The 23,917-nt window shown below is 34.5% G+C and overlaps 1 protein-coding gene across 3 annotated transcripts in view; it reads right to left on the minus strand.

Moving 5' to 3' along the window:
• Positions 1-408: 408 nt before the first annotated feature.
• The window catches only part of LOC114334977 (E3 ubiquitin-protein ligase Iruka), a 124,266-nt gene continuing 100,757 nt past the window's right edge, over positions 409-23,917 (minus strand). For 2 of the 3 annotated variants that reach the window (XM_028285111.2, XM_050651640.1), the window contains exon 6: positions 409-13,353. In XM_028285111.2, the coding sequence (XP_028140912.1) occupies positions 13,208-13,353 (146 nt within the window). In that variant the 3' untranslated portion in view covers positions 409-13,207. Of the gene's footprint in view, positions 13,354-20,374; positions 20,427-23,917 lie in introns of all 3 variants that reach the window. The other variant, XM_028285112.2, reaches the window with a different exon arrangement.

Below are 23,917 nucleotides of genomic sequence, written 5' to 3' on the forward strand. Positions count from 1 at the left end.
CTTTCTGTGATATAGCTATTTTTGTCTGGTTCTTCTAAATTCCATTTATGGAGTTTATTGGTATTTTTTCAAAAGCGTTGAAATTTTATAAAATATTTAAAACTATGGACATTAAAAACACTGATTTTGACGAACACACTTTTTTAAAAAATATATTAGCCGGCAAGTTTTTAATCACTTGATTAAACTTACTGTTTTTCTCACTCATTACATTAAACGCCGCAGCCTTCCAAACGATCCACTTCGCAGCGTAGTCGCCAGCGCTAAAAAATCGCCTGTTTCAGCCACTCTGTGGATCCACAGAGTAGCGCTGCAGAGTGGCCCGTCTGGTTTGCCCCTTAGCGGTTCTTGAGTCATTACCTATTACTTACCCAAAACTATAGTTGTTATAATATAAGGAAACACATCTCAAGATTAACGTGGCTTTATTCATCCAGTCTATAGTTATTTTATTATATATACAAATTAAATAACAAAGATATTAATGTTATTTTAAAATATAATTATCCGTGGCACATCACAAAAAGACAAATAAATTACTTTTACTTCTGCACAAATTCAATGTTTAAAAATGCTATCAAAAGATTATCAAAATTTTATGAGACTGTTTCGAATTTTAGAAAAACCAATTAATAAATTTAATCATTAAACTAACAAATAATTTGATACATCTTAGAATAAACTTTGGTTTATAATTCCTAGCATCCGTTCTTCTGACGAAGAGCATAACAAATATATCAGCGACGATTATAACAAATAAGTAACATCGGTATGAAATATGTTGTATTATAATTCGTAACGATGTTAGTCGATATTCTACTTAGTGATAAATGTATCAGGCAAAGCCAACACCTAATAACTCATTCATCAAATTTCATCATCCCTGGCATATTTGATCCTTCCTCAGTCGTACTAACAGAAGAATGCAACAATTTTGTTTTCTTTTAACCCATTCGCTGCCTATCGAAGAGAATGGAACTCAGGAGCCGTTTTGTTGAACGGCACCTGACTGAAGTAAACATATCACGCGCTGGTGCGTGATCGGCAGCGCATGTGTTAAGTAACATCTAATTCAACAGTAAGAGTAAGAACAGAACAAGTGGGTCGAGGTGGAGGTGTAGGTCGCGGTGGATGCTACTAGTTAAGTCGCGGTCGATGTCGACAGCACATAGCAAGGAGGTCACCTGCGCTGTCAGTCGAGCTAGAACCACTATCAAGTGAAGTAGTTTAATGAAATTTGAATGGCAAAAAGACTGTGCTTTTGCGATGTTGTGTCAGTCAAGTAATGATAGTGATGAAATGTCAGCTGTAAATAATCAGATCCTCCTTCATATTTTAAAAATTTACTGAATTTAATTACTTTAGAAATTCAAAAATAAACTGAATAAAAAAAGGGATTATATTATAAAAAGTATCAACTCAGATAGGGCAGTTAATGACAACTTGGCTTCGAACGGACCAATCACAGGGAAGCATCCTTGTAGGCCGCGCAGTAGACATCCATGTAAAACAAACTCATTTTATTTTCAACAGCATCGATGTCGCGCTAAACCTCCACCGCGACTTACCTGCTCTGTTCGCTTCCATTCACTACAATGTGTTTGTTTTACATGGATATCGACATCGACCGCGACCTACACCTCCACCTCCACTTGTTCTGTTCTTACCCTTAGTGTATTGTATGCTGTGCATATCGGTATATTGGCCAAAAACTGCTGAGGACAATGCAGAATTTTTTTTGTAAAATATATGCACATGTCTCTTCATGCGCAAAATTTTAATTAAACAAATTATTTGGTTATTAACAGACTCACTCGCCATTTTATAAATTACAATACATACAAATAAATATATTAAAATTAATAACAAATCATTGGTTTCAAAAAGTACATAACATTTTTTATCTATTAAAGTAGTGCTTATAATTTATTAGGTTTATAAATTTTACGCAATTATAAAAAGGGTTCCTTACAGTTTTCAAGTACACTGATAACTATTGTTTAAGAATTCATTTTTAGTTGACGTTAGACCAAACCACTTCTAAGATTCGCCAACCAGGATATATGTCTACATCCAGGGCTTCTCCTGCCCTCAATCTTACCTTGTAGAATCAACTGTAGAAGTCGGTATTTACTATTAGGCATAATGTGGCCGAAGTAAGTCAATTTTCTGTTCTTTACGGTGTTAATAGTTTCTGTTTTTTCTTAACCTCTGGAGAATAGTTATGTTCAGCTTTCACGTAACATCTAAGAATTTGGTCGACTTTGGTCTTTTTGTCTAGCAATGTGGCCTGCGAAGCTCCATGTGAGTTTGACAATTTTTGTTGTGGTATCCTTGACTTTTGTTTTTCATCTTAGCCAGTCTTTCCTCTTTTTATCTGACAGTCGTATACCTAGCATTGTTCTTTCCATTGCCCTTTCTATTGTGGCTAGTTTATTCATATTGGCCTTGGTAAGGGTCCATGTTTGACATCCATATGTCATGATAGGAAGGATACACTGGTTGAACACTCTGCTCCTGATGTATGGAGGTATTTTGCGGCTCTTAAGTATCCAACTAAGTGTACCAAATTCTGCCCATCCCAGTCTTGTTCTTCTAGTGACTTCCGCACTTTGATTCTCTTTTTCAAGTTTCAGAATTTGGCCAGTAGATATATTCATGGACTTGTTCGATCTCAGTGCCATTTATAGTTATACGTCTGGGGTCGTCTGTGTTTTTCATTGTTTTTGTTTTTGTCATACTTTTTAGGCCGACGTACTGGGAGCTGCCTGCGAGTTACTCCATCATAATTTGTAGTTCCTGGAATGTGCTGGCCATAATCACGATGTCGTCAGGGAATCTGAGGTGTTGAAGACGCCTTCCAGGACTAGATTAAAAAGTTGTGTTGATATTACGTTTCCTTGTTTAACTCCTCTCTTAATGGGATGGGATTTGTATTTTCGTCTAGTTAGAGCACAGACTTATTCATAAATATGTTCATCTGAATATTGTTCCTTTAATTAAAACATCGTCATCATCAACCCGTACGCGTCCACTGATGGACATAGGTACTGAGGAAGCTGAGGAAGCTCAGCCCTTTCCATCTGTCTCTGTTTTGTTCGGCTTGCATCCAGTTACCGATAACATGCTTCAGATCGTCGGCCCATCTGGTTGGTGGGCGTCTTCTGCTCCGTAGTGCTTCTTCTCGTGGCCTCTATTCGATAATACGTTTTGTCCATCGGTTGTCTGACAATCTGGCGACGTGTCCTGCCCAATTCCACTTTAGCGACGCGATTTTTTCCAACGTCTGCGTCTGTTGTTTTTGGTTCTACGGCGTATTTCTTCGTTTGTGATTCGGTATCTCAAGGAGACACCCAACAACGCGAATCTTGTTCACTACCTTGTTTGTGAGTGTTAATACTTCGGCTCCATAAGTGAGTACAGGCAACACACACTGGTCAAAGATTTTCCTTTTGAGGCATATGGGTAACTCCGATTTAAATACATAGTTCAGTTTACCAAACGCTGCCCAGGCTAATCCTATGCGACGTGGGAGCTCGCACGTCTGGTTATCTCTTCCCAACCGAATTTCATGTCACAAGTACTTATAAGATGTAGACTACTCAATATCCATTCTATCAACAATATTACGATTTAGCACCAGATTAGTTATTTGCGTCTTGTTGATGTTAATCTTTAGTTTGACCTCTATGGAAGCGTGATATAATTTGTTCAACATTATTATTGCATCATCCATACGATAGGCTATAAGGACGATGTCATCTGCGAATCTCAAATGACTGAGCTTCTCTCCATTTATGTTGATAACATATTCGTTTAGATCTGTCCTCTTAAAAGTATGTTCTAAGAGTTGTGAATAGCTTTGGCGAGATGGTGTCTCCTTGCCGTACTCCTCGCTGTATACAGAATTTATTTGTTTGTTGTTCAGATAGTATAACGTGGCCAAAAGGCAACGGCTAGCGTAAGACTATCTAAATAAATAATAAGCTTCCCCTTACCTGTTCCATTTTCTCATGGCCTATTAAGCTTCAAATTAATCTAAATATTACAAAATAGTGTCAAAATTTTATTAAACATTACAACCAATACTTTCCTAACAACTATACCTAACTAAAATTTTCTTAATCTCCTAAATAGAGAAAATTGTCTTTTTGTGATGAAACATACACATTTAATCACACAGTGAAAAATTCACGACGTGCGGATCTTATGAAAAAATCAAAAATATGTAAAAAACCTCAACGTCGCTAACCGACAACCTCCAACTGTTCATCCACAAAATTATCTCCCTTCTCTCTACCGAGCAAAATTTTTGCTATCACATTATATTCATGGCCAAAACAGAAGTTATAAGTCAGGATTTTGAAGCAGAATGTTAAGAATTTAGGCACTGTCGAGAGATACGGTTTTCGTAAGTCATATCGAGTGATTTTCTAACTTTTTATGTCAATATAAAAATATGTTATAGAAAATTGTTATCAACAAATGGGTTGTGAAGTCCTGTTCAAAAATGTCCCCTTTAAACAAATCTTCAAATCAATTCAAAATTTTAACAATAATCATTCAAAATTTCAAGTCATTTTGAATAATTGTTAAAATTTTGAAATGTTAGTAAATGTTTGAAATGAAGTAATTTAAAAAAAATAAGGGATGATACGGAGAGTGAGAGAGTGCCTTTGCCGACAAGCTTAAATATGGCATGATGTCTCCCCCTACAAATATTATTTGACGTATTTTTGCGCTTTTTCTAAAAATCAGTGGTTCAAAAGTTATTTAGGTGGATAGTTTTATCTAAAAAGCACTGTATTTTGTACAATTTGATATTTGAAAAATTATTTGAAATAACGTCGACCGGCGACATTAAGTTGTGAGTTAGCAGTTCCAGGAGCTGCCAGGACAACTTTACTTTAGTTGACTTACCTAAAAATTTAATGAATTTGTTTACCTTAGGATGGAAGACTTTAGACGCTCACGGTATACGAAATGGTAACAAACACCTGTTTTTGATATAAAGACTTTTCGTTTACTTTACACAATCTTCGTTTACTTTATTGTTTTATAATGAAATAATAAAATGTGTAACATTTAGTTAGAAAATCTCTCATATTGAAATATGGCTAAGCTATAATACCACACTTTGAGTTGTAACCTGTCGTAATTATTGACACAAATAAATAATACAATATTACACAAAAGATTAGTCTATTGGATGCAGTCAATATTAAAAAAATATTCATCACTTACAATTTTAACCCAATACAAAAATATAAATAAGTTTCTGTTTAGAAAAGAGTCAACATTGATATTGAGTCTACGTTGAGCCTAACGACTCACGACTGTATTAAGATTAGTACAGTCGGAAAAATGAAAGAATACCCATGAACGAACATATAAAACACGCTGTATTTTCCTGTCACCGTGTCACAAAGAAAATTGCCCAGCGCAAGTACATGTAATAATAATTATTACATGTACTTGCGCTGGCCAATTTTTTGTATGACACGGTGACAGGAAAATACAGCGTGTTTTATATGTTCGTTCATGGGTATTCTTTCATTTTTCCTACTGTATGTCCTGGTACATACTAGCACAGAAAACTAGAACACGAGCGAATTGAAACAAAAAATTGCTTGAAGTTCTGAAAATGAAAATCTACATTCAGTTAACAATGTTGCTGTCTTGTTAAGCAAAAACCAAAATATTTATTGTTCTATCAATAGTAACTTGAAGAACTACGAAGATACGAAGAATACCATGGATTACTTCAAGAGGTCTATGTTTTGTAGTTGATGGAAGAGACTAATTTAAAATATATAATGTATGTGGTGTATTGGCACTCGTTTTACCAACCAACTGACCAGTCAAAAATATGTTGACTCTTCTTAAAATGGTAAAAGATTCAATAAACAGCAACTTGGGTTTATATTGTCGATTCGGTTAGAAATTAAATAATTTTTATACTAAAACAGTGTAATCAATTTTATACAATATAGATTTAAATGACTACTTTGCTACATTGGATTCGGTAGAAATTCAATATTTTTATTGTAAAACAATGTAATCAATTTTATACAATATAATTTTAAGTGAATACTTCGCTACATTGGCTTTTTAACCCTTTCAGTTCCGGTTACGCGTACGCGCGTCCAAATATGACTAGATTAGTGTCACGGACGCGCAAGCGCGTTGGTATTCAAACGAAATTATTTCTGCCGGCACAGGAGCTGAGGTTGAGAATATAGAAAAGGAGCTGAAAGGGTTAAATCAAACTCACCAAGAAAGAAAATAAATAGATTGATTTTATTCTCATTTATTAGCAAATCGACGTCGGTATTACTTGACAAAATAGTACTATCCATTGCTCGCCAATCTCGTCAGAGAGTGCCTTGTCAGATCAATCGGTGGACACCAAAAATTGGTAAAAACGTTCATCAGCAACAGTTTATTCCAAACTGTGACAGTAACAATCTAATTACAGTCCATTTACTCACGGTTTTTGCTTCGGATTTTAAAGAACCACTTGGATTGACATCAAATTTGGCATACACATAGAAAATACATGTCAAAGAAAAAAGTGATATTGTGACGATGTGTGTTTTTGCCCTGGGGGGTGAGTACCACCGCTTCTTGGGGGTGAAAAAACATACGTTCAAAGTAAGTGAGTAATCCGGAAATGTATAAACTGACTAATTCTAAGCAGCTTTTGTTCTATAGTTTTTTCACTTTGTCAATGCTTTTCGAGTTATTTGCGAGTGAATATGTTCATTTTTCAACAAAAAAACACGTTTTTAGACGGATTTTCGCAAACAACTCAAAAAATAAGTATTTTATCGGGACAAATATTCTCAGTAAAAATATAGCATATAAAAAAGGGAAAAAATAGTGTATGTGTAAAGTCTGCAGACTCAATACAAGCAGATTTGTAGGTAATTAAAAGTAGGTTCTTATTCGTCAAATTTCAACTCGAATATTTCAACGTGAAATAACCAAAAAATGAAGCATTTTCGGGGAAAACACATCACAACTTTTTGTGTGTGTTTAAACAAGCTTTATTTATGTTTTTTAAAAACTTTCTAGCATCAAAAGTAAGCAAGTTACACTAAAAATAAAGTGTGGTCCCCTTTTTTGGTAAAAAAAAAAATCGTGAAAATCACCCCCTAATTGGCATCCCAAATTAAATTAATCGTTACCGCTTTACGGTTTACTTTTACGGAAAATTACGGAAACTTTAAAAAAACAAAAATAAAGCTTTTTTAGACACTTTAAAAAAGTGATGAGTTTTCCCGGAAAAGTGCTTAATTTTTTTGGTTATTTCACGTTGAAATATTCGAAATGGAATTTGACGAATATGAACCTACTTTTCATTATCTACAACTCTACTTCTACTGGGTCTACAGACTTCATACATACACAATTTTTTCACTTTTTTATAAGCTATATTTTTGCTAAGAATATTTTTTTCGATAAAATACTTTTTGAGTTATTTGCGAAAACCCGTCTAAAAACGTAGTTTTTGTTGAAAAATTAACATATTTCCTCGCAAATAGCTCGAAAAGTATTGACTTTGTGAAAAAATTCTATAGAATAAAAGTTATTCTATAGACTTATTTTGAACGTATGTTTTTTCACCCCCGAGGAGTGGTGGTACCCACCCCAGGGCAAAAGCACACATCGGCACAATATCACTTTTTTTCTTTGACATGTTAGCTATGTGTATGCCTTTTATGTCAATTCAAGCGGTTCTGTAAAATCCGGAGGTTTTGCTATATTTTACCGTGAGTGAATAGACTATTATAATGACGAATGTTACGATCAGAACATATGCAAAGACATTTTCAAAATATTAATTGAACCAAAAATTAATTAATTAATTTAAAAAAATTCAGGACTTTGACTGGAATACTTCAGGTATTTTTAAATCTAATTAATTTAGTAACAAATTCCTCTTTTCGAAAACTTGAGATCTTTTCACTATTTTAACATTTTCAAAAATATTTTCAAGTATCCTGTACTATGTGCGAAGAATGTTCAAAGAATTTTTAACATATTTATACAGTCTTTGCGGTGTTTTAGCAATACATTCAACCATTTTTCTATAATTCGTTTGAACATTATTCCTTCTTACCTAAATTCGCTTGCGTCGATTATAAACAGATCATGATATCCGCAGTTTCAAAAGTTATGATAACGATGATGAAAAGCAGAGAAAATCGATTTCGAATTTATTTGAGTTACATATATAGGTGGGTGGTCTAATAAGTACTTCGCTCTTCGCCCGATGGCGCCACTGTTGCAAGAGAAATCTACTAGAGGTCCCGTAATGGACATCCTAAGTCTTGACGTCACAAAATTGGGAGGAGCTTATATTTGACTCCAAACAATTTTGTTTATAATGTTAAACACTCATAAGGAATTTTTAATTTATTGTTTACGTGGTTTGTGTGACAAAATAAGACTTTTCATTTAGGTATTTAGTTGAATAAACGTGTCAATTAAGGGATTTGTATTCGTTTTTGCCCAGGTGAGTTAATTTAATGCAATGATTAAAACGTAAACAGTTTTGAGGTTATGTTTATTTTCAACCACTAAGGAATAAAAACCACCTGAGCAAAAACGAATAAAAATCTCTTAATTAACACGTTCCTTTAACGAAATACCTAAATGAAGTGTTATTTTGCCACACAAAGCACATAAATGAAAAATTCCTTATGATCATTTAACGTTACAAACAAAATTGTTTGGAGTCAATATAAGCTCCTCCCAATTTTGTGACATTTGTGACGTCAGACTTAGGCTGTCCATCTGGGAAGGCACTAATTTGCATATTATTGCACTTGTATAGAAGCCAAATTTGAAGTTTCTTCCTAAGCCCCCCCCCCCTAGAATTGTGGCGACAAGCTTCAATTCATATTTTGCTAATTTTAATTTTTAATAACTTTTCCTCGCCAAAGACAAAATGCATGGTTATAACAGCAGATCCAATAAGATGTAAATTGGAGCTGGAAGGTCAGATAATAGAAAAAGTGATGGAGTTTAAATACCTAGGCATCACACTATCTACAGTCGGAAAAATGAAAGAATACCCATGAACGATCACATCAATGACATATTATTCAGATTATTAATCTATCTCTCTCGTTTGTTATTTATGGAAAAAACACAGCAAATACAAAATATGTGATTGATGTGATCGTTCATGGGTATTCTTTCATTTTTCCGACTGTAGCTACGGAAGGCTCGAAACAGAAGTGGAAGATCAAGTGAATAGAGCAAACAGAGCCGCAGGTTGCCTGAATGACACAATATGGAGAAATAAAAATATCGGAAAAGAAATGAAAGGCAGAATTTACAAAACAGTCATCACGCCAATAATGACATACGCGGCAGAAACACGACCCGACACAGAGAGGACAAAAAGATTGCTCGAAACAGCGGAGATGAAAACCCTTCGAAAAATAGATGTTAAGACTCTATGGGACAGAGCTAGAAGTACAGATATACGACGGAGATGCAAGGTGTATAACATTAATAACTGGGTAAGAAACAGAAGAATAGGATGGAATGACCACATAAGCCGAATCACAACAAATAGGATAGTCAGGACAGCCAAAGACGGTTCCCCAATAGGAAGACGATCAGTGGGAAGACCACGAAAACGATGAAACGACAACTTACTAGAGGCACATTGAAAAAACAGACAGAGTCATGTCTATACAAAAAGAAGAAGAATAACTTTTTCAAAATGAAATAATACGTCCCATTTAAAATTCACAAACCATATGCATAGAAGGGCCTGTTAAATTTTAAGAAATATATCAGTATTCAGGTAAAATGCCTTCTGAGCTTTTAAAACACCAGATGTTAATGGTCTGTTCAGTTTATAGAAAACAAAATTCGACATGTCAATAAATCAGTCTTTCACTTCTTTAAAAATCGCAGACATGTAAAACTAATGTTTGTAGGTCAGTATAGTCACAGCGGGCACCCGGGGCAGTCACACCACCACACTAGCAAAGAATAACAAACCCTCTTTCGAGAAATATTCACGCTATTTTACCGACACAAATAAATATATTATTGACAGTTTGTTGTGTTTACACTTACTTTAATTTCATTTAATTGTTACCGTAAACCACCAACGGAACAGAATTAAATAATTTCAATACTCAGTAATAAAATTTCAATGTGAGTAACCAAGCACTAACTTGAAGACGGTTCTTAAACCATTTTTAGATTCGCCATAAAATACAAATTAGTGCCTTCCCAAAGGACGGGACCTCTATCATGTAATACATTCTTATAGATGGCCTATGTCAAAATCTCAGCCGAATCGGACTCGTAGTTTGTCTGGGGATTTTAGAAGAATGAAAAAGAGCATTATCGGTCGGTAATTAGATTGTCGTTTTTGGAAGGGAAATAGCACAGCTAAATAAAAGAGCACTTGGATGTTGTAAGGTGACTCTTCTCCTTCTACGGCGATCGTCAAAAATTGGTTTAACGAGTTTCACCGTGGTTGCACGTCGGTTTTTGATGAGTCACTCCCTGGTGCCACAAAAACGTCTACCTTGGAAGATAACATGCAAGAAATCTACGATCTGGTACTGGCAGACCGCAGACTTAAGGTGCGCGGGAAAGCTGACACATCACGCATCTCGAAAGATTTCGTTGGTCATATCCTGCATGAAATTTTGGGAAAAAAAGCTGTCGGTGCGATGGCTGTCGCGTTTTCTCACTTCTGACAATAAGCGCAACCATTAGTGATGTTGAAAAAGTAACTATTCGTTACAAAGTACTCGTTACTTACGAATACCGAAAGTAACGATTACTATACAGAGAGGCAAATCGTTACTTTGATTACTCTGACTACTTCGTTACTTCTTACCAATCGTATCAGAGCGAGTACCTATTTGAGTATTGTATCTACAATCGGTTGATATTGGAATCGGACCGGTATTCCACGAGTGTTCGGTATCAGTACAGTTAACTAATATTTTATCTATGAAGGGTGAAGGCTATGAAGAGTTTTACAGGATTACAGGGCGCTAAGAAGTAGCTGAAACAGAGGGAGGTAAATCATTTAACAAAGCATGCACCCAGAAACAGATGTCTATACATATAGATAAAATACGATTTGTCGAGGTAGATAATTCACAGAATCTCACAGATGTTTGTTCCATTGAAAATAAAAATACAACACATTAGACTTTAATAATAAATACACACTATTCTTATCAGACCTAGAAAAAAATACCTAGCTTAGATTGACCGGAAAAAATGTAGAAATGATAATATTTCTAGACTCTAGACTATGATCATCAACTTTAATTTTACATGTAGGTATGGCATTGTTTTTATTAGACCAGGGCATTTAACACTACAAACACAGGAATAAATATATTTTTAAATATAGTAGGTACCTAGAGACTTGCAACTTATTGAATTGTATTTAGGATTAGGATGACGTCTGGAAAAAAGTCTACAATAGAAAAATGGGTGGAAATGCATTATTACATTTTAAAGTGTACAAAACGCATCGAAAAATGAGCATGTTAAAATCAGTGTATTAAGGGCCAGATTTTCTTATTTCGGGGTATTTGCGATCACTGAACACGAATATGCAATCAGAACCACCTCCGAAGCACCTGGGTGCTCAGGGTTAGTGCTAAGGTACGTCATCTAGAGTTTCGAGGGCTTGTTTTTGGCACTTAATTGATGCAAACAGATTACTTGAGATTACTGATATTGTGGAGCAGCAATGACAGAACAATTAACAACATTAATTAACAATATCACAAAACACAATATAATACCGGAAGAATGGAGAACGAGCGAACTAATTCTACTATTGCGAGAAATGCGATTCTCGATATGATTACCGGTACTCAAATACAAAAGTAATCATAGTAATCAAAGTATCCTACTAATACAAAATATGTACTGAGAAATGCGATTCTCCATATGATTATCTGTACTCAAATACAAGAGTAATCAAAGTAACGATTTGTAACGATTACTCGAAAGTAACTATAATCAACATCACTAGCAACCATGAGACCACTTCAGAGCAGTGTCTGAGGCTGTTTAAGCGTAATCCAAATAAGTTTTTACGTTGTTTCTTAACAGTCGACGAGATATATACCAGAGACCAAGAAACTGTCGATACAGTGGACGTCACCTCGCGAACATGCTCCAGAGAGGGCGAAGACTGTCCAATCAGCCGGAAAGATGATGGCCACGATATTCTTGGGTTCACAAGGTGTAATCTATATCCACTTCCTGAAAAAGGACAAAACAGCAACAGGGCTTTACTATGTCGCAATATTGGTCCGATTCGACGCCGAATTTTTGAAAAAACAGCCCCAATTGGGAAAGAATTGGGGCTGTTTCTTCTCTTCCGCCATGACAACGCCCCGGCTTGTGCCTTCGCCATCGCCATGACCAAATTGGTCGAATTGGGCTACGAACTGCTGTCCCATCCACCGCATTCTCCAGATTTGGCCGTGTACGACTTATTTTTGTTTCCAAACTTGAAAAAGTCACTGGTCGGGCAGAAATGTAATTCGAATAAGGAATTCATCACTGTCACGGAAGCTTATTTTGCAGAACTCGAGAGAAAGTAGTTTTTAGACGGGTTAAAGAAGGTGGAGTCAAGTGTATCGAGCTAAAAGGAGACTATGTTCAGAAATAAATACACAAATTTGCCAAATTTTTTGTTTTTTTTTTGAGGCTAAGTACTTATCGGACCGCGTTAGTATTTTCTGTGAAAGAACCAAAATCGATACTAGTGTTCATTACTGATTTCGGAATAAACTCTGTATCTGTAAACATATATATTCATAACGTACAAGTCACCTGGATCAAAAGACAAAACACATAACGTAGAGTGAACAGACCAAAACAAAATTCTTATTAAAAAAAATACTTCGCTAGTAAGAAATAGCTCAAAATTAACTTCCACCATATTTTGACCATAACATTAAAAAATACAATTGCAATTAAGAAAGATAAAAGTAGCATACTAAAGGAAACAATTTGCAGTTTCTATTTATTGTTTTGTGACAAGTTTATCAGTTCTTGTTAACAATTCGTAATTCAGTGTCCACCGTTTGACCTCAACGTATATGTTATACATAATTTTATAAAGCAAGCACTTTTCTATATTACTGAATTTCACTTTTGTTATAAATATCATTAAACTATGTTACGGTTACATGGTGGAATCACTATGTGATCTCGACCTGGTTCTAGCGCCAGAGCTTTCGAAAGAACTTGAACTAGAGTTGCTAGAATTGCTTGAGGAATTGCTAGATTGGGAATTGAATAGGCTGCGTAGGACGTTGTACGGAGTATTAGCTGAAAATATGAAAAAAACCGATGAATTAAAATATCTACTGAAATTTAAAAAAAAAACATTAAGTACAATTAAAAAAAATAATTTTGCTGTAAAACGAAAATTAGAGACGTCTTATATATAGTTGAATTCATTCAGAGAGTGTCATAAACATCCTAGCCGGTTTCAAGCTCCTAAAATAAGCTATCATCAAGAGCAGTACGAACTTCTATGAAGACTTTCTCTGAATGAACTAAAACAAATCCGACTGGTAGTACCAGTGATATGGGAGAGAGGGGATACGACATAAGGGATAATTTTGTATTTACTACATGGGACCACTTGATTTGACACTTTTGTGCTACATCCAATATGGCGACGGGCAGGTTTCTATACGTTATATAATGGAATATGTTATTAATTAGTTATTAAAATTATTGTTGTTCTGAAGCTATTTCCTTGTGGCATTTTTATGATTAATTATTTATATGGGAAATAAGCCACAATTAAAATGAAAAAAATAATTTTATTAACGTTTCAAAATACAAAATACTACTAATGGAAACAAAAATGTTGTTGCTTAGTAAAAAAAAAATTCTTCTAATAATTTATTTAATTTGACTCATTTATATCGGCAATTCAGATACATATGATACATTTTAAAGTAGAAGACTTTAAAATTATATTGCCAATATTTATGAGTTGCGTTCCTGGGACGACTTTACTGAAAGATAGTTCATTCGATTACATGAAATCAACCCCAACTCAAGAATATCCGTCACAAAAAAAAATCATAGCATGTGATCTGTCTTTAAAAAGACAACCACATGCAACGGTGACATTAAAATTCTAGTGTTAGAGATCTCATAGTAAATCACGAGGGAAAACCAGGAAAAACCTCGTGATACTATCCCGACATCGTAAGTATTTGGTCTTACATTTAAATTACTCTCAAAATGAATACCAAATTCTGACTTTACTATAATTTTGTTTAAATTATAAATAATATCAATAATATATAGATATATAAAGTAATACTGAAATATAAAATATGTACTAACTCGACTATTGACTTATTAATTGTGGTATGTTCTTTCTATTGACTTCCTCTTTCAGTATGGGTATCCACATCCTACTGCATTCCACCGAGGAATTTGCGACACAATTGGTTTCGTTTAGCATAATTAGAGCCGCTTCTTTGATTTTTCTCTTTTTACTATCTGTTTCTTTCAGGACTAGAAGAAGACAAAGAAGCGGCTCTAATTATGCTAAACGAAACCAATTGTGTCGCAAATTCCTCGGTGGAATGCAGTAGGATGTGGATACCCATACTGAAAGAGGAAGTCAATAGAAAGAAAATACCACAATTAATAAGTCAATAGTCGAGTTAGTACATATTTTATATTTCAGTATTACTTTATATATCTATATATTATTGATATTATTTATAATTTAAACAAAATTATAGTAAAGTCAGAATTTGGTATTAATTTTGAGAGTAATTTAAATGTAAGACCAAATACTTACGATGTCGGGATAGTATCACGAGGTTTTTCCTGGTTTTCCCTCGTGATTTACTATGAGATCTCTAACACTAGAATTTTAATGTCACCGTTGCATGTGGTTGTCTTTTTAAAGACAGATCACATGCTATGATTTTTTTTTGTGACGGATATTCTTGAGTTGGGGTTGATTTCATGTAATCGAATGAACTATCTTTCAGTAAAGTCGTCCCAGGAACGCAACTCATAAATATTGGCAATATCATTTTAAAGTCTTCTACTTTAAAATGTATCATATGTATCTGAATTGCCGATATAAATGAGTCAAATTAAATAAATTATTATAAGAATTTTTTTTTTACTAAGCAACAACATTTTTGTTTCCATTAGTAGTATTTTGTATTTTGACAACGGCACCCGATTTGGGCGTCGAAACGTTAATAAAATTATTTTTTTCATTTTAATTGTGGCTTATTTCCCATATAAATAATTAATCATTAAAATTATTAATTATTTATATATTTATATAATATAATTTTATAATTACATATTTTAATTATTTTTATTATAATTTTATAATTACAGAATATACTACCAAAGAGTTGTTCCGCCCTATTGGATGGAGAGTTTTTGCGGGTGAGACCGAGCCCTTCTACTTCACCGTATGCCGCATCCCCTCCCTCCCACATCACTGGGTAGTACCGAATTACAGCAAAATAACGCGAAACGGGTGCCGTGGCGGCATCTGCTTACAATAAGCGAAAGTTTTACTTCAATAAAATTAAAAATAATATTAAAATAAAACTTTTATTGAGACCAATTTTCTGGCAACACGTTCGCGGTTTCTATAATTTGCAAACCAAACAAATACTGATAGCCCGATCAAAGAACAATCTGACCCTAAAAAAAAATAAAGGAAGGATGAAAATTTGGGAATAGGTAGTTGAAATTGTCTATTATTATATAAGAAAAAGTTTACAATTCTACATCCCCTCCATTTTACAAAAATGACTAATTCTAAGCAACTTTTGTTCTATAGAGTTTTTTCCTTAAGTCAATACTTTTCGAGTTATTTGCAAGTAAATATGTTCATTTAAACAGAAAAAAAAAACATGTTTTTGGACGGTTTTTCGGAGATAACTCAAAAAGTAAGTATTTCAGCGAAAAAAATATTCTTAGCAAAAATATAGCTTATAAAAAACTAAAAAAAAAAATGGTGTATGCTAGTATGCTTGAGGTATGTAGACCCAGTAGAAGCAGAGTTGTAGCTAATGAAAAGTAGGTTCTTCTTCATCAAATTGCAAATCGAATATTTCACTGTGAAATAACCCAAAAACGAAGCACTTTTCGGGGAAAACTCATTTCAACTTTTTTAAAGTGTTTATTGTTGGTCCCTTTTATTTTTTGGTAAAAAAATCGCGAAAATCACTTCCTAATTAGCATCACAAATAAATTTTGTCATTACCACTTCACAAGTTACTTTACTTATGTATTATTTATATGATCTGTAAGTTTCATCTGTTCAAAGTGCTTATTTTTGAAAAAGCTGTAGTTAAAATGGCTTGAACAAGTAACTAATCACGAGTTTAGGCAAATTTTGAACAGCCATAGCATAACCAATTTTTGTCTGACAAGAAAACAAAACAGCAAAAATATTCAGAAAATCAAAACGTACATTTTATTACCCCTTAAGATTTTTGGTATTACTAATAATTTTTAAGTTAATTCCATGAACAATTCCATTTTTTTTTTCAAATTAAAAAAAATGTTTTATTTTAAACCCAAATTTTTTTAAGTGAGCACTTTGAACCAATGAAACTTACAGATATTAGGTTTGTTCTAGCAAACAGTCAAACTAGTCAAAAACCATCAGCAAACAGTTGGTCAGTGAGAAAACATAATACAGTCACCAGTGCTATCCCCTCTACTCGCGCTGGCCCACTATTCGCTGATGGTTTCAAACCGTTTGAAACTGATGCTAGAACAAACCTAATATAAACAATAGATAAGTAAAGTAACTTGTGAAGCGGTAACGATTAATTTTATTTGGGAAGCTAGTTAGGGGGTGATTTTCGCGATTTTTGTACCAAAAAATAAAAGAGACCAACAATATTTTGAGCGCAACTCACTTATTTTTATTGTTAGAAGTTTTTTTAAAAAACAAAAATAAACCTTAAACAGTTTAAAAAAGTTGTAATGAATTTTCCCCGAAAAATGCTCTGTTTTTTTATTATTTAATATTGAAATATTCGATTTGGAATTTGACGAAGAACCTACTTTTCATTAGCTACAACTCTGCTTCTACTGGGTCTGCAGACCTCACGCGTACACCATTTTCTTCAATTTTTTATAAACTATATTTTTACCAAGAATATTTTTTCGCTAGAATACATACTTACTTTTTGAGTTATCTGCGAAAAACCGTCCAAAAACATGGTTTTTTTTTGTTAAAAATGAACATATTCACTCGCAAATAACTCAAAAAGTATTGACTTGGTGAAAAAACTCTATAGAACAAAAGTTGCTTAAAATTAGTCATATTATCCAATTCCGGGCCTATTTTGAACGTATATTTTTTCACACCCGAGAAAATACTTTTCATCCCGTATTTCCCAATTTTTGTAAAATGTAGAATTGTAAACTTTTTCTTATATAATAATAGACAATTTCAACTACCTATTCCCAAATTTTCATCCTTCCTTTATATTTTTGGAGGTTTTCGTAAAATGTTATGTTCCCTGATCGGGCTATGAGGCAAAGTCACGGCAAAGCAATCAAGAAGTGAGATGCAAGTCTTCTTTGCCTCAGTATTCGTATGTTTTGCAAATTATAGAAACCACGAAGGCGTTACCAGAAAATTTGTCTCAATAAAAGTTTTATTTTAATATTATATTTAATTTTATTGAAGTAAAACCTTCGCTTGTTGTAAGCAGATGTCGCCACGGCACCCCGGTTCGCGTTATTTTGCTGTTTACTTTTTACTTTTTCATGTCTGGATCCGATTACAGTTTTTCTACCCAGTATCGGGCTACGTCTACACCCTTTGTATTTGCGAGCCATAAATCATCGAGGGTGCACTGTGATGGGCAAAGTCTGCATACTCTCAGGTGCTCCACGTTCTGTATTTCCCCACATTCGCAAAGTGCGTCGTTATCTGTCTTGATGCCCCATTTAATAAGGTTCTGTTTTACAGGGGCAACACCTGTAAGTATGCGGTTGAGTGTCCACCAGGTTCTCCAGTCCAGGTTCATTCCATTAGGTCGTTCTGGATGTAGGGGGAACAGTTCGGGTTGTTCGACGCTGACATTTCTCATAAACATTTTCCTTGATTTAAGTCGGCTGGTTCCTGGCGGTTCATCAAACCCGTATAATTGGTGCCTTTCATCGAAAGTTTGCCTGAACTTCTCCACATACTGTGAGGCGCATCTACGGTCGTCTGGTGATGCGAATCCAGCTGCCCGGTACAGTAGGGGCAGAGGGGTAGGCTTCATACAACCGGTAATTATTCTACATGTTTCATTTAACGCCGTGGTGACTTGTTGGGCGTGTATAGATCTACCCCAGACGGGACAAGCATATTCCCCTGTTGAGAAACATAAGGCCTCAGCTGTTGACTTTAGACCTGGGGGTTTGCACCCGACTTGCTCCCTACAAGTTTCCGGAGAAGGTTGTTTCTCGTAGAAACCTTTTGTCTTGTGCTCCGACAGTGGAATTTATACGTTAGTGACCGGTCTAGTATCACTCCAAGATATTTGGGCCTATCAGTATGTTCCAAGCGTTGTCCCTCCCAAGAAACATTCAGTTTTACATGCGCCAGATGGTTGTTGAGATGGAATGCACATATGTACTTGGATTTTAGTAGAGTTTGGCTTTAATGAGGTTTGTTTGTAGTAAGTTGACTAAGTATTTTGCTGTAATTCGGTACTAGTAAAACTTTCGCTTGTTATTAAAATTAAATTTTTTTATCACTTTATAATCCATGTTGTGAGGCTGCTCACAACAATGTCCCCTTTAAATGAATTGGAAGGGTGTCGGGAGAAATTTTTGGGCAGAAATTGTTTAAACAATTATTTTTTAATTAAAAAGATCACGTTTTTTGCTCCGGAAAATATTTTTTTAGGTTTTTCCAAATAACCATTTTTTTAGGTATCTTCCAAAGAAAACGAATCCGAAAATTTTTCATACGGGAGGGGCCTCACAACATGAACTATTACGTCAAGTCACGAGGGTATATTATAGAAAACAAATTAAAACCAGATAACGCTTTCTACAGTAACTGCAGTTCGCTACTGTTCACCTAAACATAAAAATAAGATGGATTAATTTGACCACTTTAAAACCTTAGGTAGTAAAGTACCAATTTGGGGATGAGTATAATTATAATCATAAAAGGCTTCTAGTGCGAAGGGAAGAGAACTCAAAGTTGTAATAGGTGTTGATATGAAATATATTTCAACAGGGGAACCAGCGTACTGACCACCTGACGGAAACAAGATACCCAACCTACTAGACTTCAGTAGAAGTAAGGTAATAATATGAAGAAATATAAGATCGAATCCTGTCTTGCCGTGTCATCAGACCACTCACAAGTAGTAGTAATCTTATATTCCCAATTTCCGAATAAAACGAAAAACAACCGTTTCAACAACGGGACAAACCTTTAGACAGAAATTGAACGTTAACATATGACGTAACTGCCAACTTAAAACTAATTCAGTGGTCGTTTGCCAAAAGCAAATATGTCCATTTTTGGTACTTTTCAGGAGAGTAAATTCAAATTTCCACGACGGCCATACAATTACAGTTTTTTTCTTATGTCAACTCACATAAATAGCTGTATAAACATTAAACTCAAAACCAAATATGATATTTCTAAAACTGTGATTTTATGGACATCGTGGGCATTTGAATTTGCTCTTTTGAAAAATATCGAAAGTGGACATATCAGCTTTTGGCAAACGGCCACTCAATTAAAACATTGACTGCAGCCATCTTCCGACGGAGAGACGTATCGGACAAAACTAAAAGATCGATTTTCTTTATTTTTAACTCTATCAAAAAAATAGACACGGACAAAATGGCATGTACCAAACCAAAGCAGTCCCTAACATTATACAAAAGTAACAATGGGAGGGAATACAAAGGAATTAGATCATCCATAGAGAAATGAGTCTTTTAACAAAAATAGCAAAATGTTTGGTTAACTAATCTTGAATAAAATATCTTAGTCATTAGGGACAACTATGAGATTACAGCTTGAATGATAATCGTTGTACAAGCAAACATGCAATAGACATAGAGCCAAAAAGAATCAAGCTTATTATAAAGGTGAGGTCACACTATGATTTATGAGATTTCTACTATCTCATTTGATTGCTTTTGGGTTTTTGTCAAGTGGCAGTTAGAAAATAGAATGATTTGTATTGACAAAAACATTGAATGTAGTTATTTAAACTTAGATCAATTAAAAAATAAAACACATTAATATTCAACAATTAGTTTTTGCACACAAAATCACCAAACAAAACCAAGTAGTATTTACCTTTACATAACTGAGCCTAAGAATGAAGTTTTTGGATTTTATTGTTCTGAAACTATAATATACAGTTGTAAGTTTTAGACTCACTTTGTGGTTTAGAATTCAATGTAAAAAAAGGTAGATTGAGGTAGTTTGATGACAATGCATGATGTATGAGCCGAATGAAATGGGCAAATTTGCAAATGGGATCAAAAACTCGAGAGAAGCGCAATGATGATTTCAAATAATTGATTTAAGTTGAAGTGATTAATTCATTATATTTCCGATAGGCACGTAAGTTGCGGAAATTTTTGCTAAAACTGTTGTCACTGTAAACAGACTGTTTAGTGTTTGACTAGATACATATCTAGTCTTTCCCAATGAAAGGAGCGGTAAAATCGGCAACATTGCTTATGGGAATGAGTTGCATTGCCACTGGAGAATGCCGAATGACTGAATGAATCGCGCGAATCAGTTGCATTAGGTGGACAGCGGGGAAGCAGTCTATATAACAAAATAATAGTCTGTTGGACATACGAGATCTGTCCAAAAAATTTTCGACTTTAATTCATAACTTCACGTCAAAACTTTCTAGCGTAATTTGAGGGATACGAACCTAACAAATAACTCTTCACGAATTTGCTGTATTTCGCAGTTACCATCGAGAAGTTTATAATTTGTTATAGCATGCTTTTCATAACAGCACTGTTTTTTTTTGTGAGATACGAACAACGAATTTGCATTAAATTTAGCTTAAAACTAGATGTTCGTTATGAACCTATTCAAATATTGCAAAAGTACTTTGGGATAAACGAATGTGCAAAACACAGATAAGCGCTCACGCTCACACAGGTGATCTAGAAAGTGACCTTAGAATTCCGAAAACTGGTGTTTTTGAGAAATCTAATCAAGAATTTGGGAATTACTATCGTATTCTCTCCAGATTCATTCCAAAAGCACTTAAGGTAGAGCAAAATAAGATTCTCTTAAAAATCGCTCTATATAACTTAAAAACGATCGTTAATGATGAAAATATGCTTAAAGGCCGATTTATCTTACGACAGGACGTGGACGGCCGTAGAACAATACGCTTTTCAACCAACCAACGCTTTTCATATCGGACGATTCTTCAACGTGCCATGTGTGTCGTCCATATCCCCGTTCTAACATAAATCAGCCTTAAACTGGCATTCCGGGACGTGAGTTAACGTTATCGTTTCTAAATTATGAATTTGTGTTCAATCGTGAAAAGGCTCCAAGAACTCACACAATAAAAAAAAAAGTTTATGTACAAGTGACAAAAAGATTGTGTGAAGCGGACATCAAAAGAATAATAAAAACTTTCATTATTCTTCTAATTCATAATTGTTTCGTGGTGACCATACTCTATCAGAGGCTTTCGTCAGGTTCTAGAAGGAAGCAGGGAATATGGGGCTCCTAATCAAGGAATGTAAAACGTAATATATGTATATGAGCCGAACAGGCACGTAGCGAGGAAATGTTCTTGAGAGGGGTCCAAATACAACTCAAATTTTTTGTTAGGTTAGACGGTAAGATATTGAAAAAAATATTCAGAATAAATTTTAGATCCATATGCAAAATTTGAAAAAACTATTTTAATATTTTAAAAATTGCAATAACAAGTGTTTACTACTTTACTAAGATATAACATCTATATGACGGCAATCTCACCCTAGTAAAGTAAGTTGTTTTTATTAGCTAATTTCACCATTGTATCTTTAATATCATTTTAGCTTCCCTGATGATATTGTGACTACTAACGAAATATAGAATTCCGTAGAAAAGAGTACACCTGCATCATCCATCCTTCTGCATTCAAAGTTGAACATACGCCTCCCCTAATTTCTTTCAGTTCTGTCGATGTTCGGCTTCCAGCAACCAATTCCCGGAAACCCTTTTGACATTATCTGTCCATCGTGTAGGTGGTCTACCTCTACTTCTTCTGTTCGTTCGTGGTCTCCACATTGTAATTTTTTGGGTCCACCACCGTTCTCCATTCTGACTAAATGACCCGCCCAATTCCACCTCAGCTATGCTATTCGCTTTCTAACATCTGTGATGATGATTTGATATCTATATATCTAGCTTTCGACGTTCCAATGAACAGAACAAAGAGCCAATATACTGACTCTTTCGTTTCCCATCTTGTTTCTGGGTAAAGTTTTTACTCGCTTCATTGTTGAGAACGAAGGTGCTACACTGGCCGTTGTGACAGGTATAGTTGCCAACATGGTAAGGATTTTGTAAATGTTTAGAGAACAAATCTTTATTACAATGTTTCATTACGTGGAGAACTTCGGTATTTGGTTCCAAAGAGGATATTGTATTACAGTTACACCATAACATATACATATTCAGATTCAGCTTTTATTGCTGCAAGGGAAGTGTCGCGGGAGTAACAGGCAGCCAAATTTTTTAGCAATTTTTGTTTTCCTGTAGAGGCAAATGCAGGTAAAAGAATTTGAAATGCTGATACAATATTTTCCTAATAGTCCTGTCGAAATACTGTATTGATTTTCCTAATAGTCCTGTCGCCGGGGGGGGGGGGGGGGGTACAACGGCCTCCTGTATTCAGATGGACTTACCCAAGTTTTTTTATGTATTTGGACCCGTAGAACACGAATTTTTTGGGTAACAGTTGATCCGAATGTCGATAAGATTGTTATAAACAAAGAAGTTGAGGAATTACATAACAGCGATTTATCGCAAAACAAAACACTTTTTTGTATTTTTTGGCCATTCTAACCAAAAAATGTTCCTACAAATTTTTTCGTATGATGCATAGTTTTCGAGAAAAACGCAATTGAACTTTCAAAAAATCGAAAAATTGCAATTTTTGAACCAGAATAACTTTTGATTAAAAAATAAAATAGCAATTCTGCTTACCGCATTTGAAAGTTCAAGTCAAATTATATCGGTTTTAACTATTTGCATTGCTAAAAATTTATTATTTTATTGTTAAACAAAGCTATAAACACCTAGTGCTTGAGTGATGTTTTCAATGATTTCTCATTTAAAATCGAACGAGTAGGTAGAGTAGGGTACAAGTGCAAGTGAGGCGATTTCTACGTAGCATGCATTAAAACGCATGTATTAGGCACGGGAAACACTATGTGTTTATAGCTTTTTTTAACAATAAAAAAATAAATTCTTAGTAATGCAAATATTCAAAACCGATATAATTTGACTTAAATTTTCAAATGCGCTAAGCAGAATTGCTATTTTATTTTTTAATCAAAAGATATTCGGGTTTAAAAATTGCATATTTTCGATTTTTTGAAAGTTCAACCGCGTTTATCTCGAAAATTATGCATCCTACGAAAAAACTTGTAGGAACATTTTTTGGTTAGAATGGCCCAAAAAATACAAAAAAATGTTTTGTTTTGCGATAAGTCGCTGTTATGTAATTCCTCAACTTCTTTGTTTATAACAATCTTATCGACATTCGGATCAACTGTTACCCAGAAAATTCGTGTTCTACGGGTCCAAATACATAAAAAAAACTTGGGTAAGTCCATCTGAATACAGGAGACCGTTGTACCCCCC

Source organism: Diabrotica virgifera, chromosome 5 (genome assembly GCF_917563875.1).
Source record: "Diabrotica virgifera virgifera chromosome 5, PGI_DIABVI_V3a".
NCBI lineage: Eukaryota > Metazoa > Arthropoda > Insecta > Coleoptera > Chrysomelidae > Diabrotica > Diabrotica virgifera.